This window comes from Pholcus phalangioides, unplaced genomic scaffold (assembly GCF_987345545.1).
Source record: "Pholcus phalangioides strain wild (caught in Gottingen) unplaced genomic scaffold, Ppha-v1.0 ptg000021l_1, whole genome shotgun sequence".
Taxonomy (NCBI): domain Eukaryota; kingdom Metazoa; phylum Arthropoda; class Arachnida; order Araneae; family Pholcidae; genus Pholcus; species Pholcus phalangioides.
In genome coordinates, this window is record NW_028301614.1 from 12,813,727 (window position 1) to 12,841,589 (window position 27,863).

The 27,863-nt window shown below is 36.2% G+C and overlaps 1 protein-coding gene across 1 annotated transcript in view; it reads right to left on the bottom strand.

Annotated features, from left to right (window-relative positions):
• The window catches only part of Ge-1 (Enhancer of mRNA-decapping protein 4 homolog Ge-1), a 152,624-nt gene that overhangs the window by 68,486 nt on the left and 56,275 nt on the right, over positions 1-27,863 (bottom strand). The window contains exons 11-14 of the mRNA XM_089249021.1: positions 20,151-20,247; positions 6,257-6,464; positions 4,569-4,641; positions 4,289-4,380 (exon numbers count right to left, since the gene is read on the bottom strand). Coding sequence (XP_089105147.1) covers positions 4,289-4,380; positions 4,569-4,641; positions 6,257-6,464; positions 20,151-20,247 — 470 coding nt within the window. The remainder of the gene's footprint in view (positions 1-4,288; positions 4,381-4,568; positions 4,642-6,256; positions 6,465-20,150; positions 20,248-27,863) is intronic.

The window sequence follows — 27,863 nt, forward strand, 5'->3', positions numbered from 1 at the left end:
CAAAATATTTTTGGAAAGAGACCAAATGGACAATGAATTTTGATTATTACCAAATTGAATGAATTGAAATTTAATTTAGTTTTAACTTTGCATTTCAATAGAACTCATTGGAATTGGATTTTTTTACATAATAGTGTGAGATAATTAAATCAAACTCAAATGCATTCTGCTAACCAGAAAAGTTTTGAATAACTTATCAAATTTATCAACAACTATGTGTGAGAGAATAACAGTAGCAATGCCTTCCCCATGTTGCTTTCCACAGCCCATCTTAAAATCAATTTAAGCAGGAAAAACTTCAAAACAGGAAAATGTTTTCACATTCAAAAAAAAAGAAGGGGAAAAAATGAAATAACACAAAATTTGATGAGAGAATTTGTCCCATCTACATTCCAGTGGATTTTTCATTTGTGTTATGCTATGAATGACAGTATACAAAATGTACTCAAACTATTTTAACTAGTACAAATTTGATTTACATACCTAGGTTTGTATAATATGTTCCAACAAATTTTAAGAAATTTACTATAATGGTTATAAACTAAAATTAAACTTTTAGCAATAAATTAAAAAACTACTTAAATTATAAATTATTTAAATTATTAAAATGAATAAAGTATTCAAATTATTAAATTGAATAAAGTATTTAAATCATTAAATTGAATAAAGTATTTAAATTATTAAATTGAATAAAGTATTTTAATTATTATACGCTGAGGGAGGAGCAATCCACCCTCCCCAGCGTCAATGGCAGAGCCTACTGATGTATACATATATATGATGTATATCAATTGTCATCGTGCCACACCCCTAAGACCTTCAAGTCTATCTCCACCTATGACTGAGCTGGGAAAAGTGGGCGAGTCTACTATTTTACAGGCGGGGGGGGGGGGGGGGCATAAAAATAATACTGTCCTTGGGTGAGGGGGAAAATAAATCAGTTTTGAAATTGTTTGGTTTTCGAGAGAAAAATTTGTAAAAATATATATTTTTCTTTTTTTACACACAACATACACCCCTGAAAAAAAAACACACATTTACTCCTCTACCCAGAAACACAGGGGTGGGAAGTGACAAAGTCCATTTTGAAGCAGCAAAATATAGGATTTGGATCAGTTTTGGAGCATTAAAACACGCTCTTAGAAAGAATCGTTTCGCGGTACGCAGGAACAAAAATTTTTGGCGTTCTTTCTGAAATTCCGGGCATACAAAGCAAAATTAGCTATTTGGCGCAGAAAAATACGAAAATACACTATTGGAGCAGGATAGCGTAAGATGTTAATTTTGGCGCAGTGTTCCCCCCCCCGGAAACAGTATAATTTTGCCCCCCCCCCCCGTAATACTCAACGGCCTTCCCCGGTAAATTTCCCATGAACCTTGTAAGCACCAACATGGCGACTTTTTTCGCGCCAAGGAATCACCGTTTTGCGGTAGTCAATTCAAGATGGCTGACATAAAAAGGGCACATAAAAAATTACAAAAAAATATATAATTTATAATATGAATTGACCTAATATACGGCAATATGCGAAAATCGATAGATATATATTGGGAAATACGGAAAATTAGGATAAAATGAACACAAAAATTGAATCAACATACAGGGTTTATAAATGCAGTTAATACAGAGTTTATGGATGCTGTAGTCAGGGCTACCTATTTTAGAATTCGCCACCTTAGCGCTGACTTCTCCCGTAATTTTCAACGAACAAAAATAGTGAATTCACCCCCACCCGGGACACCCGATTTACCATGGCTGTAATACAATTGTTTTTTCTGGAGGGGAAACGTAATTTTACTACCCCTTGACTGTGAAATTCGATAATTTTGGAAAGGAATTTTTATTGCGTTTTCTTAAATATACCATTCCATCAAAAACGCCGTCCAAGGCATTGCCCCCAGCCCACAGATCTGATTACGGTATGTAGCAACCCGGGTTGAAAATTTACTATCACCCGGGGCCGGTATAGACTCTTAACAGAAAAAGAGTAAACTCGGCACCTTTCCTCGTTCAACACCAGTGGAACCAGACCCCCGCCCTCTCCTATTGCGGTCATAACAGCGACTCGAGACAAAAACGTTTTAATAACTTCCGAGGTCTAAAAATGGGATTTTTTTACACATCAAGAATGGCGCGCAAGATGTCGATATTAAGTCAACAATCAGTATTGTGAAGATGCTCTAAATTAAGTTACGGCCTGAAGCGGATAAAGGTCAGTTGACGGCCCGGGCATAAAAAAAATTAATATTAGGCCCTTTAAATTAGGGAAAAAAATGTAAGGTAGGGGGGCAAAGGCGCGCGCTCGGTGTGCCCATCGTTAAATCCGCCTCTATTTACGGCTCGGATGCACGTTAACTGAGTTTTTATCAGCCTGATGACCAATTTTCATCTGATTTAGAAACCCTTGTGTTAAACTAAACGTTGAATTGCAGGATTCTGTGATTTTTTCATAAACAGTTCTCCTTTCGATCATGCCTGGGGCTACGGTTTCTTGCTGAGATTTAAATACAGTTAGAAAAATTGTACGAATTTTATTTGTAGATAGACCGCGATTTTCAATCGGATGATTTTTTTTATTGTAAGTAAATTCAAAATACCTGCAAGCTTCTTTAACCTTGGCCAGCTACAAGAGTATTCTCCAAAGCGTATTAATACGCGTCTTTAATACACACTTTGGTATTCTCCCGCTGCGCGTAAGTTAGCTTCTGCACGGCTTTCTTAAATCGTCATTTCAAATAACATTAAAAAAAATTAACAAAAGTAACGACAGAACAAACAACAAATGTAACTTGCTCGATGCTCCAAGAAAGGAATTCGGCCCTTAGGACTAAAACTTTTTAAAACAAATAAAATAAAGGATCAATTTTAAAATAAGATGAAAATGAAAGAACGAGTGAGCACATGGGGAAATAAGAAAGAATGGTAGTGGGGGGGGGGGGGGAAGGGAATTCTTTGTTGTAAGTATACGCCTTTTATGCTAGTTTTTTTTCCGACCGGCTTTTCCATAAAATGACGATTCTTTAACAAGGTTAAGCTTTCTTTCCAAGCGCCTTGAAATCAAGTTATACTGACGTCACACGGTATGCTCCCGGGAAGATAAGATGCCTTCGATCGTAGTTCAATGAAGGGAGGGAGAAAATTAGCGATATTGAACAGGTAAAGTTCCCCCTTGAAGAAAAGAAAAACACTGAGACAGCAGAAAAGCGCACAAGACCGAGGTTTTTTTGCTAAAAAAGTGGAAAAAGTGACCTCGGCCTGAAAATAAGTAATAAAAGTGACCAGTTTCTAAAAAAGTGACTTTTAGTAAAAAAAAGTGACCCGTGCCGAGCCCTGTATAGTGGACCCTAGATAAATCTATTTTGATTTCGGAAAAAAAGTACACAATATTGTTTACCGAGAAAATAGGCATGACCATACATCCCACTTTTGAAGAAAATGTTTCATTTTCAAATAGAAAAGTCTTACTTTTTCTTTCTTCTGGAATTATTTTACCATTCTTAACTCAATCCACAATACAGCACTTATTGATGAGCCATCATTACTCACATTTATCTTGTAAAGAGTATGCATAACGTGGCGATTTTTATTACAAAATTTATTTTTCAAAGGTATTTCGGGTGCTCCATTGACTTTGACTTGTTTTAATAAAATTTTACATTATTTTCAACTTTCCAGCTTCCTTCGAAGTCTGAATTTTCCCTTACTGTATTACAAACCTGCATTTAACATCTTCATGCACTTGATCTTCTAATACTAAAAATGGATGACATACTGATTTATATCAAGTAAAATATTTTAGTCCAACTTTCTTCCTCTCGATGCACATTACTCTGTTGCCACTGGACAATTACAATTGACACGTTTAAAAAGAAATATGATAAACATGTTAGGGTAAACCGAGAAACTATCCAGACTTAGAATAAGGCAACCATAAATACATTTAATAGACATTGTATAGTATTTTATCATGTATATATACTTTGTAATTTTTGTGATTGCCTTTTTAATTGGGCTGCTGTATTTTAGTAATATATGATATCCCTATTTTTTATGGGTATCTTTTTCTCAGCCACCTTGTTGGGTATTTTTCCTGTTGTGGATTTGCATTTGGTATTGCAGAAGTCATTTAGATGCAGTCTTTGAGTCAACATAAACCAGGGTGGAAGTAATACAACAACAACACTTGATTTTGTAAATAAAATACAGTGGAAATGTGGATCAATCTAGGCTACATTAATCAGTACCCAGAAAATTATTCTTAAAGTATTAATAATAGGAAAGAAATACCAAATGAGTCTTGAGATGAGCTCAGAGATTCCAGCAAGTGTAGAGGAGAAACAGATTTCGGAACATAGTGAATTTTACAAAACTGAAATGACCTAAAAAACAAAATAATATTTATAGGTCTTTATGCTATCAAATTACTTGACAGTATTTATTGGATTACAATCATGTCAACTGCATCCAAAAATAAACATTCATGTATGTTCAATTATTTTGCTATAACTTATTAATTCATGCTTCTAGTTTTACATTGACTTATGAATGTGTTTGAAATGTATCTTACTTGGTATTGATCCAATAAAGTTTCACATGATATGATGTCTCTTTTCCTGTAGCTTCATCAGCATCATCTTTATCTAGGATTTCAAAAAATGTTTGAATTTCAAAATTGAAAATTACACATATTATAGCTCTGCAGATATTTATTAAATACCTTTTTTTGCTAAGGAACATATTTTCATCAAAAAGTCAAAAATTTTGTAAAACTCAAGAAAAAATATAAACATTTTGAACAGCAGCATGAAAAAATGCCTATTTTCATTGTCACCAATAATGAAGGAATTTCCTTTGATAAAATTTAATTGTGTATATGATTTCCACTACTACATACAAAATTTCCTCCTCACCTTCACTATTAAAAGCTGTGATGAAACTGATGATCCTTTCTACCTCGTGTGGGACTCTGATATGTGTGCCATCAGGAGCATAGTAGTGAAGTTGTGAAAAACAGCATTTCTTTCATTTAGAAAGCTTAAGTTTACAATGATTTTCTAATGTTGAAAAGTTTCCCTGAGCAGTTTCTTTCTGGCTTCTCTAGATGGAGCACTTGTGGGGGGTGGGGGAAGAGAGAAATTTTCTGGTGCTCTTTACAGTTCTTTTCAAAGAATTTCATATTAGCGATGAGCTTTCTCTATTTTAAATTCAGTTACCCTTTATGATCACATCTTCTTAAAGTTCATTACCAAAATGACAATTTTTAAGTTCTAAAAATCTTCAAGGTATAGATACGCATGTTTTGCAGGAAAACAACACTTCATGTCATGGCAAAAATGACTTTCTGACAAACAACTTATTCATGCCGAGACAGCACTGGAAGATTCCCCCCCCCCCCATTTTCCCTACTGAAGAATTAAGTAATTTATATGATTTGTCAGCACTAATTTCTCAATCGTCACAATGTATCAATTTTAGTAAAAATTGTCAAGATGTCCTGTTTATGAAGCATTATTAAGCCATAAAGCATCTGAATGTTTAGAGAATCTCTAACTGAAAATAATTCAATATGACAACAATGACAAATTTAATTGCAATTGTCACATGAGATTTCAAGATTAATATGCAGCCAATAAACATAATAAAGAATATCACAGAGACTAAAAATACATTATCCACTACATTATTTCAAAATATAGTGGAACTTTTTTTAGAAGACACCAACGAATAAGGCAAATACACAAGATTGTGTATTTGCCTTATTCGTTGGTGTCTTCTAAATATTCTTGGGCAAAGTGGATCAACTCTTCTATAGTGGAACTGCACTGCATTAAATTTTTAGAATAAACTGAACAAATACAGTGGTTGTTCAAATGAATTTCAACTACAGTAAAACCTCTTTTTTCGCAGACACTTTTAGCTGGCAAAAAAATTCATCCATAAAAAAAAGCAACTGTTAATCAAGGGTTTGAAATGCATAATTTTATTATACAACAGGAAATTATTATTTGGGTGTAAAAGAGGGGTGTCCGTTGAGAGGGGTTTAACTGTATAAACACACTCCCTAAACACTATGTGTTTTAAAAAGACACCAACGAATAAGACAAATACGTCATGTATTTGCCTTATTCGTTGGTGCCTTCTTAATATTCTTGAGCAAAGTTGATCAACTCTTCCACTACATGTGTTACTCATTGCTATTTTTGAAATAATTAATATTATGGAATAAATTCAAGTTTTCTTTTTTTTTTTTTTTACCTTCTTCATGATCATCATCATCTTCATCTTCTCCTTCGATATCCCCATCTGAAGAATTTTTCTCATGAAATGATAACTTGGATTTACGAGGGCAAACATCGAGAATGGCAAAGCTCAGAACTGGAAGTTGAACTGAATATTCAGTCAAGGAACAAACAGCAGCACGTGATGGATTGATATCTTGGTATATTTTGAAAACATAGAACAGCTGAAAGTGCAAAAGCATAGTGAACACTGAATACTGTGAATTTGTTATGAAGTAGCAATAGATAAATAAATATATATATATACACATCACATAAATAAATGTGTATATATATACCTTACACATTACTATATTTTTTGTACATCATACATTATGCACATATCAAAAGGCACAATTTTATTGTAACTTGTTCTCATGAACAAATTTTAGAAAAATATTATATTGCACTAGTGATGCCAATGTTTGTCTCAAGTGATCGTGCATATGCAAATAGACTATTCACGCCGTTCAGTTTGCTTATATCAATATTATTGGTTTTTTTAATATAAACTGATCTTTCAAAAATCACTACATGGATTTAAAATCAGAAAACCACTAAAACCTTTAGTAAAACCTTTTCATAGCTTTAATGAATCAATAATGGAAACTTTTCTAGAACTAGTGTTGTTGAGCCTTGGTATAGTAATAGTAGGCCAAGGCTACACAAATAATAGTAGTAATAAAATCTTAGACACTAACCAAATTTCTTAGGAGCCAAGCTATTTCTTTTTAAGAGAGAAATGTTACAAAATAATGATTTTTCCCTACTTTCCTGAGATTGCATGATCCATCTCTATATTAGTAGCCATGCTGACATAATTTCTCAAAATTTTGTATTGTTGCCAGAGTCCAATTCATTTACCATGTAGGCCTATAGAGAAATTTAAGGTATCAAACACCAATTTTTTTAGTCACAGTAGTGACTTTGTGCCTGGACATTGTCAAACTCTGTAGTAGACTGAAATCAGCACCAGACAGAGATAAAATTTTGCATACTCTTGTAGGAAAATACTGACCAAATACAGTAGAACCTTGCTAATCTGAACCCAGCAAATCTCTGAAAACCCACTAAATCCAAGCAGCCCTTAAAAAAATGACATGAGCGAGAAAGTTGAAGAATCAAAACAGGAAAAAAATGAACCCTCATAAGGTCTGCATTATAACACATTACATTTTACATGTGGACGATGAATACAAGTACTTAATAATGATGAATTACATAGCTGCTTTGAAAAAATTCAGTTTTTATTTGAAGAAGCTACATATACATGCAGTCAGACTCACTTATAACGAACATGGATATTACGAATTTTCACATAAAACAAAGTTTGGCTATTTCCCATAAATTTTGTATTGCTTATCAAGCCAGTACGGATATAATGAAGTTCACATATAATGAACATTTTCACTGTTATTTCTAACTTATATCAATAATAATTATAATTATAATAATACAATAATTATATCAATAAGTTAGGCCATCTTGCTTCTACAGGTGTACAGCAAGGTGGGTTTGACACAGCGATCAGAATTTCACAGCGATAAAAGCTGTTACGCGTGGTCGGGGCGCGTCGTCGCCGTTAGGCTCGCTCATCAGTTGAATATAGCGATTGTTAATTATTTACATGTTTCATTTACAATTTATACAACCATTATAACTTTAATGGCAGGAGCGTGTGGCAGACGTACGGAGAAGCCGAATGCAAAACAAACAATAAATATAGTCGGCTTTGACTACATAAAAATACACATGTTGCCACACTGACATAAATAATAATAATAATAAAGAAAATGATAATAAACATAGTTGAAAAAGGGTCGCTACATGACCCCCTCCCAGTCGAGAGGATCATTGGCTCTTGACGAATTATAAGTTGAAACGCACTTTCTTTCCGGAATGCAGTTCCATTTCTTTTTGGCCTGAGGGTACAGTCTTCCGTGGGATCGAAATTATGTCCTTTGGCTTCATTAAGAAGGCAGGTTTCAGTCTGTCAACAGTTATAGTAGTGACACGGTCCGGGAACTGCAATGTGAAAGGTCTATCACCTCTGCTGATGACCGCGTAAGGGCCATCATAAGGCGGCCGCAAAGTGGGCTTAACTGCGTCACATCGCACAAAAACATGAGAACAGTCATCTAGAGCTGGATGCCAGAAGATTTTGTGCGAGCCATGTGTGGTTGTAGGAACTGGACGAATTTGCGACATAGTGTTGCGGAGGGTTTCCACAAATTCATCGGGCGGAACATCGTTGAAGAGCTGGAAAACCTCCCCAGGTAAGCGAAGTGGCGCCCCATAGACGAGTTCTGCTGATGAAGCTCCGATGTCGTCCTTTACACACGAGCGGATATCTAGAAGAACGCTAGGAAGCATGTTGGTCCAGTGGTCAGTTTCGAGGCAGCGTAACGCTTTCTTCAGGTCATGATGAAAACGTTCAACACAACCATTTGCGGCCGGATGATATGGTGTGGTACAAATTCTTTTAATACCGAGAATTGTAGCAAGGGCTCGAAACAAGGAACTTTCAAACTGCCGACCTTGATCACTGGTGATGGTTTCAGGGGTACCGAATTGGCTGATCCAACCTGAAAAGAAACATCTTGCAACAGCTTCTGCTGTCATGTCCTCCATGGGAATAACTTCCGGCCATGGAGTGAAACGATCCACTATGAAACGGTCCAAAACGTTTATCACACAACGGGAATTTTCCAAGTGGCGCTTTGGTGTGTTTGATGATTTTAAATTTTTGGCATGCAAAACAAGTCTTGCACCATTCTGCACAGTCTTTTTTCATATCTTTCCAAACAAAACGACTGCAGAGCACGTTTTCAGTAGCTCGTTTACCAGGATGATTCAAGTTGTGGACAGTGCTGAATGCTTGAAGTCTGAATGGTTCAGGAATGTAAGGTCTAACCTTTCCAGTTGAAACGTCGCATAAAATTTCAATTTCGCTGTTGATCAGCATGGGTTTGAACTCTAAGCTAGTAGAAGTGTGAAGTTGTTCCAACTCTTCATCTTCCCTTTGAGCTTTGGCAATTTCCTTATAATCGAGAGGAGAAGGAAATTTGATCGAACTGATACGGGAAAAAGCGTCAGCAACAACATTTTCAACACCAAATATATGACGAATATCTGTGGAGTATTGTGATATAAAGTCCAGATACCTTATCTGCCTGGCTGAGTTGTTCTTACTGATGTGATTGAAGGCATAGGACAAAGGTTTATGGTCACTAAAAATGATAAAGTGCCATCCTTCTAATAGGTATAAAAAATGCTTTATAGCAGCGTATATGGCTAATAGTTCTCTGTCGAAAGCACTGTAGTTTTGCTCAGATTTTGACAATTTACGAGAGAAAAATGCGATGGGTTGCCAGTCATTTCCAACTCGTTGTTGTAGGGCACCTCCAATCGCATAGTCGAATCCATTGACCATCAGTGCCAACGTAGAATTTTGCTGTGGATATGACAAAAGGGTTATATTAGCCAAATCAGTCCTGCAATTTTCAAAGGCAATTTTGGATTCTTCAGTCCATTGAATGAGCCGTTTATCGGACCTTTTGCTATCTTTAAGGTACGCGTTGAGCAAAATTTGCTTTTTCGCGGCGTTTGGAATGAAGCGTCTGTAAAAATGAAGCATTCCGAGAAATCGGCGCAGCTCTTGAATGGTCTGCGGTTGTGGATAGTTCAGGATAGCTTCAACTTTCTTTTCCAATGGTTTGATACCGTGCTCATTTACAGTATGTCCTAAAAATGCTACTTCAGATTTTCCGAAAATGCACTTATCAATATTCAAGACAATTCCGAATTCGGAGAATTTCTCGAAAATGCATCTTAAGTGAACGAGATGTTCCTCTGGAGACGTCAAAGCGATGAGTACATCATCCAAGTAAGGAAAACAAAAGTCAAATTCTTGAAGTACAGAGTTCATGAACCTTTGCAGTGTTTGACTGGCATTGCACAAACCGAAAGGCATGTAAAGAAACTCGTACAGTCCGAATGGAGTGATGACTGCCGTCTTCTCAATGTGTGCTGGCTGTACAGGAATCTGGTAATAGGCTTTAACCAAATCAAGGGTACTGAATATCGTTTTTCCAGCGAGAAAATTAGCGAAGTCATGCACGTGTGGAATTGGGTAGCGGTCGGGTTTCGTTCTGGCATTTAACATGCGATAATCCCCGCAACGCCATCCTCCATCTGCTTTCGCAACCATGTGCAAAGGGCTGGCCTAATTGCTTTTGGAGGGCCGACACCAACCTTGACTTTCCATGTAAGCGAATTCGCGTTTAGCGATAGTAAGCTTGTCTTATGCCAAACGTCTGGCCTTGGCAAACACAGGTGGGCCTGTCGTCTCGATAAAATGAGTAACGTTATGTTTAACGGACTTGGTCGAGAAATTTATCTTAGTCAGTTCGGGAAATTTGGATATCAGTAGTATCATGCATAGCAAATGTCACACCAGTGGAGGGTACTTCTGCCCTGGATCCGGATATGGACAATTTTGAATCTTGTGAAACTAATAGACATTTGTTCATGTCAACCAAAAAGCTGTACCGACTAAGAAAATCAGCACCTAGGATTGGCTTAGTGATTGAGGCCACAACAAATTTCCAAACGAAATTGTTATGCAGACCAAAGTCAAAGTTCAGTATCTTAGTACCAAATGTAGGAATCTGAGTGCCATTAGCAGCAGTTAACTGAAAGGAATTGGTTTTGTTTGACAATTCAGATTTTTCAGCGGGTAACACAGATACCGATGCTCCAGTATCAACAAGGAATTGCAATCCGTTTTTACGATCATACACAAATAGGCGACTTGCAATATTAGCATTTTCGCTGTGCGCCCCCAACGAATGCTCTACTCGTTTTTTGAGTGCTTGTAAGAGCAGGGCGCTGTGCACTTGTGCGCTTTTTCCCTGAATTTCCTGTGGTACCAGCATATTTGAGATGTTTGTCCCGCAGGGAGAGATTGGCAAGACTTAGATCACGAACGATAACGAAAACGCTGACCATGAGGTTTAGTTTCTAATCTAGACAGGCGAGTGCAGATCTCATCTAATCTGGTATCAATTGGACACGGCTGGACTGAACTGACTTCTATGGGCTTGCTAACGTCCAATATGCCATCTGCCATCTCCGCAAGCTTCGGCAAGTTGTCAGTGCTTACGGCTAATATTTGCTGAACAGCTACTGGCAATTGTTGCAACCACAAGGTTTAAAAATTTTATCATCAAAATGCTTGCCAGCTAAATCACGCATCTCCAAGAGCAAACGTGACGGCGCTTGTCACCCAAAACTAGGCCTTGCAAAAGAGCCTTTAACCTAGAAGATTCGGAATCGGCATACTAGGATATCAACCGCTCTTTCAGGGCATCATAGCTATTTTGAGCCGGTGGATTCATTAAGATATCCGAAATGACAGAGAGTTCCTGCTGATCTAAACTAGTAATTACATAGTTGAAAAAGGGTCGCTACAAAGCAAACAACTCTCTCGACAATATACTGAGCTTAAAAGAAGTTAACAGCAAAAGCAAAAAACTTTTAAGTAAACAAAAAGTAATTGTGTGAAAAACAAAAAATTAAGACTTCAATTGTCGTTGAAATAAATAAAAGCTTAACATGTAAGATTAAAAGCAAAATGAAGGATATAAAAATATACAAATTAAAACACAAAAACATTAGAACTTAGAAATTGAAATAAAAACCTTCTAAACATACAAAACTTCAACAACAAAAATTGACAGATTAAAACACAAAAACATGTAAGACTAAGAATGGAATTAAAAGTTAAAAGAACAAAAAGAAAAATAGCAATTAAAATATAGAATATAAAACTGAGATGGTTCGAAGGCTGTGAATTCCGAAACATACACAGCATGCATATGTCCCATTTTCGACGTACACACAAAGATATACGGCTAATAATATATTCATAGATCACATTCTATAGTTACGTCAATTTAACTTTGACTTACATCAACGACTTCGTTATAAGTGGGTCAGACTGGATATATATACCTAGCCGATGATGCAATTCGTAGCCATTGCGTCTCGGAAACATGATGTCTGCAGGGGTGGCATTATCTATCATGCTACTCCAAGTATGGAGGGGAAGTTTCAAAACCTACCTCAGCTTCTGAAAGAATTTTTGGTGGCGGAGCTTTGTGACCTAACCCAGTGGTTTTCAAACTTTTGCTATCTGTAGCTCCCTTGCTATGACAACATTTATCCACGATGCCCCAGAATAGAAAGAACCATTCTAAAGCACTGAATACACTATCATCAATGTTCGCAGCTTACAGCAATGCTCTTCACAAAGATTGGTGATGACTCTAGAAGATACGATGCACACATTGAGAACCACTGATTTAACTTATTGCTTGACAATAAGTCATTACCAGTTGAAACTTTGGAAATGATTTCTGCATCCATGAAAATTTGATGGCTATTAGTCAAATGATAAAATTTCCTCCACACCTTTTCCTCTGCTTCTTTGCAACCAGGGATTTATTTTAAACTCGGGAAGACTTCGTTGGATTCCTTTGTTGTTTCCTGATTATCGTTGAAAGCAAGTCTTGGTCATAATTTTTCCCAGGTTTTCTTTTCCAAGGTTTCCATCATGTATGATTCTGCAGACCAGTAAATGGCATTTTTCATAATTTTTTCCTTTGATTTTTGGAGAATGGAAAGGGACTCATTCTCATCTTCAATGAGATATTGAAGCGACATTTTTTTGTACACCTGTTTAATGTTTTGTATCGCCCCTTGATCCGTTGGCTGAAACAAAGATGTAACATTGGAAGGTAAAAAAAATCACTTCTTTCCTGCAATTGTTTTGGTCATTGTTAAATGGAAATTATCTGGTTTTTAACTCTTATCCCACCCATAGATACTCACTAGTATTACAGTTTTACACAAAAGCCATGTTTAAAATAAAACAAACCCCGGTAATTCAAACTTTTTGCTAATCCAAACAGATCCCGGTCTCAATTAGTCCGGATTAGCTGGAATCTTCTGTACCTACTTAGAAGCAGCAGGATCATGGAGGAAAAAGATAAACAGACTAAGTTTCCAGACAAGCAGCTAACAGAAGGCTACATAGTTCAGGTATAGTTTGTGTAATAGAAAGAGAAAGTGCATGTTAACACCAGTAATTTGATTTATTGTGGCATCTTAACTGAAGAGCAAATGCAAGCAAACCCTCCCCCCTTTTATATATATATATATATATACACAAATAAAATGGATGCATGCGCCCCAGACAATCATGAATATATAAATTGCATGCACAATATTTTCTACCATGCACCAATATATAACAAATTTCTTAAAGGAAAGTAAATGAGGTACACCTGCAGTTAAGTACAATTAAAACCTCTCAAATCCAAACTCCTTAGGACCTGGATGATTCCAGATTAGGGAATTTTCTGGATTATGGGTCTTTGTTTATTTCCCAAGTTTTCATACTCAAAGCAGTAATGTGCCTTTTTTGTAAATTTTGATTCATATTTTCCTTTGAAAGAAAATTGATAAAGCAATATATAGATGTAAAAATAATTGATAACTTTAACCATAATTTCTAAATTGCATAATGTTACTAGGAAAAAGACTCCTTTATTTATTCTTTAAATATAGTTTGTGTGGACCGATCCACAAAAAACTGAATATAGTAAAAAAGTAGATATTCTGATCTGATATTCTTCACAAAACTTTGATACTGTTTTTTTGCATTCCAGATTTTTTCAGTTTCACTTCCTCATAAAGTATTATCATACCATTAGCAGCTTATACCTATCACATCACAACGTTTTCAGCATGTTTGGAAATTTACTCAGGTAATAAGAGTGTTTTACAAGTTCTAAAACACTAAGGTTAATTAAACAGAGCAGAGAAATGAAATGCGGGAAAATGAGGAAAGCTGACATTTCTGACCAGGCATATTCATTAGAATGCAGGTACTATACTACCATTGCTTCCATTTTCCCAGAATCTCAAAAAACCACAATCGACATTAACAATATATGGGGAAAATGTGGTACAAAAAAGAAGTAAAAAAAGCAGATTTGTTAGAAAAAGCCAAAATAAAATTTGGGTAAAGAATTATTGATAGAAGTGTCCAAATTATGGATCCGTCTAGATTAGAGATGCTTAACTGTAGTAGTATTATATAAACATTAATATGAGTATAAATGCAGATAGCTTTAATTGGAAAATGTTTCAAGGTGGCACTTCTCACAGATCAGTAGGCAGTATTTCCAATAAGGTTGCCTTCTGAACAGCTCTGCAAAAATGCATCCTACCAAAGTTTTTGAATAGCCAAGTTCATATTATGATTTACATTTTAGTTATCTACTAGCTGATACCCGGCGACATTGCTCGCCCTGTAAAAAATTTACATATATATAGCTTAATTATTTCTTAATCAAATATTTCTGCATTAAGTAAAAAAAATTACTTTAATTTTTAAATATTTTAATTAAAAACTTCAGGCAATCGCTTGTGGATACACAATATTTTTGTTTGTCCATCTTTTGTGTAGATGTACAAATTTTTGGGATTACCAACACGTGAACAGGTGACGAAAAGCTGTCCGTGTGAAAAACAGGGCTCATGTAGGTTGATACCTGCCATTACTAACAACTGGCCTTGCGCTTTGTTGATTGTCATGGCAAAAGCTAAACGAATCGGGAACTGTAATCGCTTTAAAGTGAATGGCATTTCTTCAGTGATAATTGGGGTACGTGGAATGAAGACGTCTTCTCCTCCAGCACATCCAGTTAGAATCGTTGCTTCAATGATGTAATTGTGCAATTTCTTCACGCAGAGTCTGTTGCAATTGCAGAGTATCGGTATCTCCAAATTTCTTAAAATCATTTTAGGTGCTCCGACTTTGAGGGTCAAGTTGTGTGGTGACACACCCGGAATATAGAAAGAGTTCAGAAATTCTGCAGGATACAGAACTGTCTGCGCTGTGTCTGTGACAGTGTCAACCGATTTGTAAGATGTGGAGTCTCCCGGAATAATTTTTAGGATTTTTCCGTTGATCTTGTTCACACTGTCATTTTTCGGTGCCAGAATCGCACTCTCACAAAGACACTCATGGTTTCGGTGATTTTGTTGAATGTTTGGGAAGACGTGGTCTGCAAGTTCTTGAACTGAGTCTATATATATAATAACTGGCAAAATCCATTTGGGAACGTTATCAGTCAGTGCTTGGGTCTACGGGAATTCTTCCATTGCCAAGTTTGATCAACTGATGTGAAAATGATAGCAGTGCTGAGTCATTTTGCAGTTGAACTCGCATGTTGGTGGATAATGATAATTTTTTAGCTTCGTGCCAGAGTGTTGATGTCCTAACAAACTCGAGGCGACCACCGATAGACAGCACCTTCACTTCTAACCCATCTCACTAATGGCAGTAAATTGCAATGTAGCAGATATATGGCCAGAGTTGGTGTTTGGTGAAGTAGAGTGCTGATGATTTGAGGCAAACATTGAGTTCATCAGCTGGCGTTGAACATTTTTATTCTCAGTTTTATCGCCGTAGTTGTTCTCTGTTGTAAGTGACGCCATATGTCCAGCTTCTGCAGCGAATATTATTCAAACTCCTTTTAAGCACTTTTTAAATTGAAACTATACCTCAACGATGGGTGGTTGATGAGATAAAGGCCACATTAGCACTTACAGGACATGCAAGCAAAAATATCTGGCACTTCCCGGGTTTTTTTTAATTACTGGGAGGATTGGAAAAGTGACAAACCATTATAAAGGAATAAACTGTTATGATGGCAGCGTTAAAGATGTGACAAACTATTGTAAAGGCATATACATGTCTGAAACGCATTGTTGGGAACCACGGTAACCAAAGTAAACGTTCCGAAAGTGATTGTTGAGGCCCCCAAAATCATTGTTGCCCGACAGTTTTTTGCCCATTTCGGGCATTTGCCCAGCTCTGACGAACTTTTAAAGTAGCCTACGGTTCAATCCCGGACCTGTTTGGTATATATGCAAAATCTGGCGACGATCGGTCTAAAACTGTAGATTTGTATAAAGAGCATACATACATACATACTTTCACATTTATATATAAGATATATATATATGTATGTGTATTTCTCTTTCCTTTATTCAAGGAAAAGTTCTTCATAGATTTCACGTCCACAACACACGTGCTTACTCATATTGTCATATTTATGTTGCTTACCGAATAAGGTGCTAAGCAAGATGGCACGAGTGATCTCTGATTGTATAGATTCCCCCCACACAATATTTCTATTTTGTAATTTTTTCATCAAATCCACTAGAGTGAGTGAACTCAACCCAATAAAACTGATGCTGGCTTCTACTCCGTAAGTTATCAAACCCATTTGCTTACCAATAAGGTGTTAAGCGAGATGACTCGCTCCGATGGATATTTTATATTTCACAATAAGATTCTCATTTCATGTTTTTTTTTTTACATTTAATTTATTTACATTATTTATTACTATTATATTTTTACAGTTATCTTAACTTATATATATAAAAAGGATGGTTAATTTATAATTTGATTAATTATTTAACTTTGGGTTTATTACTTTATTTTTAATTGATTTATTTCATGAGATTTTTTCTCATTTCTTCCTTCAATGTACACCACCTTTGGTCATATCACCTTACGGCAAGTTACTACCAATTAAATTAGGTCAGAATTCTTTTTCTCTAGAGAAAGCGCACAGAGTGACAACTCTGGGATTTTAGGCACACTGTCATGAGCACCTCCATCTATAGTATGAAGGTGTTACATACAATACTACCGAGCCATGACATCACCGACCTTCCGCACGTGTGTGTGCATTAGGGTGGGTCGAAAAAAATGAAATTTTTATTTTCAAATCGCTGTAGTGCGGAAAACCTGCCTCCTTTAATGAGAAGAAAAACGACGTAAAAAATTTTAAAATCGGTTGATATCTTCCAGTTGCGCATTGAACTTGAATTTTATGAAAATTGACGAAATCAAACATTTTCCTTAAATCTTTTAATATTAGATAAAATTGTATGATCGACACGCAAAAGTTTGTTACGCTTATTTTATGGTTCAATAAAGTAAAATAAATTAAAACATCATTAATATTTCAATGTTTATTGGTCACACAGCGTGTTCAAAAAACAGGAATTTAAAATTTTTTTGCAGGTTTCATTGTGCAGCTTTTCGTCCGTTTCGTCAGAATTCATCACTAGGAGGTGGCTGCTAGTCGAGTTTCACCCACACGCAACCCAACCAAACTAGACGTGTGCGTGTGTAATTCACACTACATTTGAAAAATAGTTACTACAATTGACTAGAATTCTATGGTTTATAGTTTCTTCTTGTTTCTTTTCCAAGTGTACAGGTTTGGCGTCTGACTTGTGGAAGAAATAGCATAGATTGATGTAACTATCTCTATCTCCATGTCACATCCTTTAGTTGAGGCCTCTGTAACAATTTAGGCATATCCCTCAACTGTCTGAGTCTGACTGGATCACGTGGAAAGACCACTACAGTGAATCGTGCATCTACTTCATTTCAACGAAATTCCTCTCCGTCATATTTTTCTGCATATAGATGGTGCAATGAATCAATGAACATCAGGACTCTGCTATCAGACTTATCCCGTTGCCGCTATCTCTTTCAGCCTAGCTTCGTTACAGAGTCTGGAACAAAGTATGTGCACCTGACAATCTAAGCCGTATTTAGTGTTGTGCGGGAATGTTTAGTGCTTTTCATCTAAATTTGAAATTGTGAGTGAAGTGAAATGATTGAATATTTGTACCGTTGTAGGCCTGTTGCTCTCTACGGCAAGATTATTTAACGGGAATCAGCTCGCATTTGCGCCTCAAGTCGGGAACTATAGATATAGATGGTGCATCTACAGAGCCAAAATCTTTTTCTGGGCCTATTTGATAACAGCTTACTGGATATGAAAGCTCTCTGTGTTGGAGTATGAATCTGCAGATTGTTGGTTTCTAGAAGTAGACAGAAAGATGCTGAGAAAAGACCAGTAGTACTGTATTTATTACGCATATCCAAAACAATAAAGCCAGGAAATTTTCCAGGGGATTTGTCAATTTGAGATCCTGGTCGTCTGTCCCATTCTAGATGGCTAAATGCGGCCAATAGAGTGAGTGCTAAGGTTGTAGGACTACTGAAGTTAGCCAAATCCTTTTGCGAACCAGAGGTTCTCTTCATCATGAAATTGTACATGCCTGTGTGGTTCCACCTCCAAAAGAACAAGTATTTCAATGACGCGCTAAACATGTTTTTTCAGTAGTTCAAAAATTGCGGTATTTATTTAATGAGAGAGACTTATTTAAAGTTGTTAATCCAATAGTTGAACCCAATGCGTTCTTTGGACACCCTGAAAATTTACTGTTGGCTATGATTGTTGATGACATTTGAGAGAACTTGGAGATATAGAAGAACTTTAACCCTTTTTATACCCAGACGGTACTTTTAAGTACCACGGTACATAAATTTGTTTCGAACTAACTAATTGTTTCAAAAACATTGTGTTTTTGTTTTTAGTTTCTGTTCAATTAGAACTAAAATTATTTGGTAGGTTAACTATTTGTTATTGCCATCACATTTATGCTTTTATTTTAATTTCCGTAGGGTTAAAGTAAAACAATCCACCTTTAAAGGAAAAACCATTAGAAACTTTGTGCTGCATAAGAAAAACTTTAAAGCTACCGAATACACTGGAATTATTAACCGGAATGCTTGCATCTTGTATCCTTCCCCCAATGCTACGGGAAGTATGTGATGATATTATATCATTTATCAATTCCGACACTAACTACATCAGGCATCGAAAAGGTTTATCCGACGGACTCAGAACAGTCCAGAGATGTATCAAACTTGTTACCGAGGCCTGAACTAAAGTGTACAGACATGAGAAGCTTAAGTGTACATCAGATCTACGCTATTATCAAGATCAGTTATGACTGATTTCTCTGAAAAGTCATATTTTGAACGTGTTAATTTTGATGACTAGTTTGATATATAATGTAAATTATACGCACATGACTATTTTGGATGGTTGATTGGGTTGCGTGTGGGTGTAACTCTATGTTTAGTCCCCCTCCTTGTGATGAATTCTGGGTCGTTTTGTTCTAACAAAACGGGTGAAAAGCTGCACAACGAAACCTGCAAAAATTTGGTAAATTCCTGTTTTTCAAACACGCTGCACGACCAATAAACATTGAAATATTAATGATGTTTCAATTTATTTTACTTTATTGAACCATAAAATAAGCGTAACAAACTTTTGCGTGTCTATCATACAATTTTATCTAATATTAAAAAATTTAAGAAAAATGTTCGATTTCGTCAATTTCCATAAAATTCAAGTTCAATGCGCGACCGGAAGATATCAACCGATTTTGAAATTTTTTACGTAGTTTTTCTTCTTATTAAAGGAGGCAAGTTTTCCGCACTATAGCAATTTGAAAATAAAAATTTCATTTTTTTTCGACCCACCCTAGTGTGCATGCATCACGAGATGCAGAGTTGTGTGAACATTCGTAGGGCCTGCATGCCAATATGCTATCTAAAATGTAAATAAAATCATACTATTTCAATTCAGCAATTATGTCTTTAATTATGTCAGCTAATATATTTGCCTCATTCAGCCAATGACCAACCAGCGCAAGTATTTCAGGGATATATGACTTTGGCTGAACACTTTGGTGAGACAAAAAAAAAAAGCAACAGGGAAGGGGAAACAAAGCAACAAGTTCAAGCAAATGGATTCTGTTGTGCACCCTCATTTACTCTTTACCTTCCTATGTGCTTATTCTTGCATGAAATCATACACACATTGCCAATTACAAAAAAATTTGAATAAACTTTTTACCATGGCATTTAAATCAGATAGGAACAAATAACTTCCAGATAAATCAATCTCTGCCTTCAAATACTGGGGTGAACCATCAATATCATAAGGTACCATCCTATGGAAAAAGGAAAAATTACATATACATATCTAGGGCTATATATATATTTGATTTTCTGTGTGTTATGTTCTATATACAAATCTGAAATTTTGGACCAGTCGTTGACAAATTTCACATATATAACAAACAGGACCTGACTTGAATGATAGGTTACTTTAAAAGTTTGTTAGAGCTAGGCAAATACCTGAAATGAAAACAAAAAATGTCAGGCAACAATGGATTCTCCACCACAACTGGAATGTTTACTTTGGTTACGGTAGTTCCCAAACAATGAGTTTCAGGAATGTTTATTCCTTTATAATGGTTTGTCACTTCTTCAATGTTCCCAGTATACAGAGCAGCGCCGTTTTAATGCATGGGCTCCCCTGGGGGCGGGGCCTCAAGTGCAAAGGAAGCTTCATGAGACCTGATTGGGACTTTCAAGATTAAGCATGTAAATTGGTAAGCAGGCATTCGTATTCGAATAAGGGGCCTTAAAAAGATCACTTTGCCTGAGGTCCATGATGCTATTGAGACACCCCCTGATATAGAGAAAACCTGGGCAACGCTGGATATAATATCATAGCTAGTATATAGATATATAATCAACCACAATGAAGATGTATATAAAATTTCAAAGACTTATTTTTAAAGAGAAAAAAAAAAGATACATAAATTTTTTGACATATTCATGTTGCATTAAATTACTTGGAAGTGGGAATTTCAGTCACCAAGTATGTCTGATATTTACTTCAGAACATGTGTTTTCATATTTGTAACTCCAATATGGAAATAAAATAGAAGTTGGCATTTGAAACTGAATAAATCTGTCACTTAGTCTCAGGATCAGGGTTGTAGTGATTTAAATCATGATGTAAATCAACCGATTTTTTTTTAGAATCACTAATTTAAATCGATTTTTTTCAGAGATGAAAAATTATCTGTTGTAATTGAATAAAATTATTTATACAGCTCTAAAGTGCTTTAATTTTTTATTAAATTATTTCAAATATCAATTTAAATATTATATTTTCGCAAATATTATTTATAGTATTTTAATATATATTAATATACAACCTCTGACAATAAAGTTTGGTGAATGAAGTCAGAACGACCGATCTGGCAACACTGGCGAAGCAAAAGGCTGCACATGCGTAGCGGCAGGTGTTGACCATCTGCAGCCACCGTTGTTCAGTTGAGCGTCGTTTGTGTTCAGTGAAAGACTTGTTTTACAAAGTGCTTGTTTAGTGCGTTGGTTCTTAACTGAGAACAGGAAAATGAACGAACAAAAGATCAATTTAAAGTTTTGTTTTAAGCTTGGCAAGACACCAAAAGAAACTCACGCGATGCTGGTACGTGTTTATGAAGATCAAGCACTGTCCATGAAGTGTGTGTACGAGTGGTTCGCCCGTTTTAGAGAAGGCCGGGAAAGTGTTTCTGATAACCCCCCTAGCGGAAGACCGGCGACCTCCGTCAGTGACGAAACCATTGAGAAAGTAATGAAAATTATCACGAAAGATTGTTGATTAACTGTGCGCATGATAGCTGATGAACTACTGATTAACCATGAATCTGTGTGACAAATCGTTACTCAGAATTTAGGGATGTGAAAGGCATGTTGTCGTCTTGTGCCACATCAGTTGACTGATGATCAGAAGCAGGCACATTTACAGGCTTCACAGGATTTTGTCAAAACGGCAGATGCAACACCAAATTTCTTGAACTGTATTGTCACTGAGGATGAGTCCTGGTGTCTCAGGTACGACCCTGAAACGAAACGGCAAAGCATGGAATGGCATTCTCCTGAATCACCTCGTCGGAAAAAGGTCAGAACAGAAAAATCACGCATCAAAACGATGCTAATCACCTTTTTTGATAGTCAAAGCATTATCCACAAGGAATTTCTACCTGAGGGAACGATGATGAATGCTGCAAGGTACATTGAAATTTTGACCCGTTTCATGAAACGTCTACGCAGGGTACGACCTCCGTACGCACAACAAGGGTCATGGTTCAAGGTTCATGACAATGCTCGCCCTCACACAGCTAATATCGTCAAACAGTTCCTGGCAAAAAAAGGGGTGGTGCAAATTGAACATCCACCATACTCACCAGATCTCAATCCTCCAGACTTTTTCCTATTCCCACGACTCAAACTCGCTTTGAAAAGAAAGAGATTTGACGATATTCCTGACATCCAAAGAAACGTGACGAGGTTTTTGAACTCCATCCCAAAAGAAGACTTCTTGCAAAGTTTTCAGGACACGTATAGGAGATCTCAACGGTGCACAGTAATGGGAGGTGACTATTTCGGAGGACAGTGAGGTAACTTCCGTTAACATTTCATCTACGTTAATGTTGCAGGACTATTCACCGAACTTTATTGTCAGAGGTTGTATGTTTCCTCTCTCCTATTTCAAATAGTTTATTTGTTAAAACGTCCAAATCCACGAAATCGAATGCTCTTTTCAAATCTAGAAACACAATTATGGAACATTTATTATTGTTGAATCAATTGTTTAAATAGTTAAATGTTTAATGTTAAATAGTTTAAATGTTGCTGAGGGTATCGTCCCAAGAAATTGGAAACTTGCTAACGTTGTTCCGATATTTAAGAAGGGTAGTAGAGAAGTTGTGTCAAATTATCGTCCAGTGAGTTTGACGAGCTCCCTCTCGAAAATTTTGGAAATGATCATCAAAAGGCAGTTTGTGAAGTGAATAGACGAGAATAATGTATTGTCGGATAATCAGCATGGGTTCAGGAAGGGGAAGTCATGTGTAACTAACCTTCTTTGCTCATTTGATCACGTGACTAAGACTTTGGGTAAGAGCAATAATGTAGACGTTGTTTACCTTGATTTCCAGAAGGCATTCGATCGGGTCCAACATGGCAAACTCTTGAAGCGTTTACACGAGATTGGAATTGGGGGCAACTTGCTGAATTGGATAGAATCATGGTTAAGAGATAGGTCGCAACGAGTTATGGTGAACGGGGAATTCTCTGGTTGGACAGACGTCACAAGTGGAGTTCCTCAAGGAAGTGTCCTTGGCCCCATACTTTTTTCACTTTTTATCGATAAACTCGATCAGGGTATCGATGGGATTACTAGCAAATTCACAGATGATGTGAAGCTAATGGGGGTAATCTGGAATGAAAGCGATAGGGAGTTGCTCCAGACCAACTTAAACAGGATTGCAGCATGGGCAAATGAATGTAGCATGACGTTTAGCATTGATAAGTGCATGGTCGCTCATTTTGGTTCGAACAACCCACGGTTCTCTTACGAGTTGAATGGTGTCACTATCGCGGATGCAACTAGGGTCACCGATTTGGGAATTCTCATTGAAGAGCGACTTAGGTTTTCTGAACATTGTTCAGCGGTGGTCAAAAAAGCGAATAGAATGCTTGGTCTCATTTTTCAAAAAGGTCTCTTCGCGTTCTCCTAAAGTCATTCTTCCGCTTTTTCGAGAATTAGTTCGTCCTGGACTGGAGTATGCTGTAAGGTTTTGGAGACCATACTTACAGAGGGATATAGAATTGATTGAAGGGGTGCAGAGATGAGCTACGCGTGTCCTTATTGGCACACAAGGCTTGAGTTATGAAGAGAGACTTCATTTTTTGAATATGTTTACATTGGATGAAAGCAGGTGTCGAGGAGATATGATCGAAGTGTTTAAAATTTTCAATGGGATGGATAGGATGGACCATGAACTTTTAGTACACTGCCAATCGACTGCTTTTACAAGGGGACACCAGTATCGATTGGTGAGGGACAATGCAAGGTTATGGTGTCGCAGGGAATTTTTCTCTAATAGGCTTGTTAATAAATGGAATAGCTTACCCCCGAAGGTAGTAAATTGTAACACAATTGACACGTTTAAAAAGAAATACGATAAACATAATGGGGTAAATCGAGAAGCTATCCATTCGTAGAATAAGACAAACATTATTATTATTTATGGGCATTGTATAATATTTTATCATGTGTGTATATTGTTTATAATTTGTGTTAATTGCATTTTTAATTGGGTTGCTGTTTTTTTTTAAATATATGACATCTATATATATTTTATGGGCATCTTTTTATCAACCACCTCGTTGGGCATTTTGCCTGTTGTGGCGTTGTATTTGTATTTGTATAAATCAAGTATCACCATTTCTATAGTTTTATTTTTTTGAAATCCATGTTGGTTAGTAGAGAAAATTTTTTGTCTATTTAGGAAATTCTTGATTTATATCAGTATAAAACATAGAATTGATCGAATTGTTAGTAGCATTATTTTGTTCCAAACAATGGGTACAAAAATGATTTTGTTCATTAGTATTTAAATTCTTCGTAATAGTCATTATTGAATTCAATGGCCAAATCCATTGGATCTTGCAAGTTTGGAAGTATGTTATGTCCAATAGTTCTTTAAAATACTTTCATTTGTGTATTTCAATTGCATGCGTTTATCTTTTCCAATTTCTTTATAAAATTGTTTTCAATATACTCTTGTTTAATTTTTTTTATATGTTTTTTCAAATTTGTTTCATATTCCTTGTATTCCAATTTGAGGATTCTTCTTATAGAGTTTTTCTTTATAATTTATTCTTTTTAATATATCTTCATTTATCCAGTTATTTATCCAGTTTTTCTTATTTTTTTTAGGCTTTTGTTTTATTGTCCTGGTTCATAAATTTGAATTCAAGATTAAAATATCCATAAATCGCTTATTTTTATTTTGAGCATTATCATCTTCAATGACATTTTTGAGATCCAGTTTCTAGATAAAAGTTTCAAATTTTTCATAATTCATGATTTTTTTATATATTTACTTTCCTCATTTATACTACTCATTTTTTTCTGCAGAAAGTCTATGTATTCCAATACAGGACAGTGATCTGTAATTTGGGCTTTAAGAACAGTAAATTCATGAGCACAGTTTTGTTTATTTCTATAAAAAACATGCTCAATACATGTTTGTGTCATGTCTGTTTGTCTAGCAATTTTTTCATGTAAAGGGACTAATCCATTTGTTGCTAATATATCAAGATATTGTGACATTATGCTATTTCTATTGAACAAATCAATGTTAATATCACCCCAACAATTAATAAATATTTGTGTTCATCTTTTTTGAATTCCAGTTCTTCATTGAATTGAGTACTAGTAAATGAATAAGATCAATACAAGAGCAAAACATGCAAGTTATATTCTGGGAAATTTATATGTAGTTCTTCCAGCCGTAATTGACTCCTTTTTCTTTTTTTGTTTGATACAATATCATTATTTATATACATCATTACACTACCTGATCCATTGTATGTTCTACAATTAATATATGAATAATATTCACTTATGCCTTTATAATTTGTGATTTCAAAATTAAATTCTTCTTCCTTTTCTATCCATATTTAAAAGTTAAGCATATCACATCAATTTGTTTATTTAAAGTTCTTGGAAAAATCAAAATTCATCTATTGTACTATGTTTTCTATCGCAGTTTTGTACAAACGAACGATGTTCATTTGCTGTGAGACACCAAAAATGTGCAGGTATACTTACTGAAGAGTACAAAGCTGACATTGTAAAAAAAACGTAATAGACCTGGAATTTGGCCTGAAGGAAGGAATGTTAGATGAGGGCTTGTTTGCGAGTGTCAATACCTGATGGGGAAGGGGTGAAATCCACCCCCCCCCCCCCAGTTCCATCAGCCATTTTACCCACAATGGTAGGTCCCTTTTAACAAATATTTGTGGTGTCTCTATGCATATATTATTTGATTTTTGTTTCTTTATATTGGCAACACCACATCCTTGATCATTTGATCTTTTTTTTTTATAATTTTTGTTGCACCGCGGTCATGCACACGAGGGATAATTAGACCGGGACCTACAATTTATTGCCGATTCCGAACGGCAGGCTTGTTTCTTATACTCATCGAGAGGTTGGTACGCTAACCCCTCGATGGGGGCCCCCTGCGGTAGCAATTTTTTGCTGCGGTCAAGTCGTAGTTTTTGTTGTACCCCATGTGTCAGGAAAGTTTTCTGACAAGGACGAACCGGGTACCGAACTCGCAACACCTCTAAACATCCTTTGGTACTTTAGGCAAGTATCTTATCGACCGGGCAACAGCACCCGCACCACATCCTTCTCAAGTCAAAGCCGTCTAGAACATGTGATTTCATTTTCGTCATCATCAACCAACTGTGCACCACTCTGTCCCGCATTTTTCTACCCTATAACTTGCTTTTTAGTTCTTTTACGTCGTTTCTCTTCTACAATGTCATTTTCACCTGACGTATGTTTTATAAGTTTCAATATTTTGGAGAAAGGCGAAGTGATTAACATGAAAGAAAAGGTATGATACTCTGAGAAGGCCTACTATGAGGGTCTTCATGAAAATTATGATTTCCTTAAAGGTTTACACCAAGTGTCAGTTCGGTAGTCTGGCATCACAACGACTCTGTCGGCTCAATAGTTACAAGGTATGTCACGTATGTACAAAAAGACTTTGGTAACAATGCGTTCATTGTTTTTGATGGTTATCCAGTGGATGCAGCCCAAAGAAATACTAAGAGTGCAGAAAGTATGTGTTGATCCACTGTCCAGTGTTGTGCAGACATCATCTTATTAGATGAAGCAACACTCATCCCAGTGCAAAAAAGGGAAAATTCTTACTAATGAAAGGAACAAATGATGTCTCATAGCATTGCTTTACAATGCATTTCAGCAACACAGCATTGAAGTAAAGCAAGCTGTGGAAGATGCAGATGTCAATATTATGAAGACAGCACTTTCCAAGGCCTCAGCCTATAAAGAAGTCATTATCATTGGGAAGATACTGACCTGTTGATGCTGCCCACTGGTGTTTGGCTCCTAACGTAAACAATGTGTACCTACACAAGAGTGGAAGGGGTGAGTCTGCTGGTTTACTGCATTGTAGTTCGTCTTTTAAATGTGATTCATCAAGCTGCCCACCAGGCATTGTCCTTTTCCTGCATGCCATCAGTGGATGTGGCGCCGTGGTAAGATGCTCGTCTTCCACTATGAAGGTTACCATTAAGGTCCATGGGTTCGAATCCAGGCATAGACGTTAGAAGCAAGTTCTTTACCTATCGATCCTGGAGTGACCACCGATGGATGGAGCTTCATTTCCCACCCAACTCCTCTGGTTGGAAATTGCCGTATGGCGATATCAGGGGTGGGAAGTGACTAAGTCCATTTCGGAGCAGCTTTGGAGCAGCAAAATTCAGGATTTGAAGCAATTTTGGAGCAGCAAAATATGGGATTCGGAGCAGATATTTATAAATTGGAGCAGTGAAATTAACCAGAATATTTTCGTTAACCCTCAACCCTTTTCAAAATAATACTGCACTGTCTTTTGTTATCAAACCTCTTTTCGTCAGCTTAATTTTTGTTTTTGGTGTTTTAGGCTTTTGACACCTTGTTTGAAAGAGCAGCTGTCATAAAATGTTTTGCACTCGTCTATTTAAGATGATTTTTGCTTACTGAGGGCACTATTTGCTGCCTTGAACAGCGGCACTTTAAATGAGCTAAAAAAATTTTATAAGTTTTTAATTTTTTTATACTTGGAAAGAAATTGTTGCAAAATGGGAGAGAATTTCGGAAGAATCAACTCAATGTTTG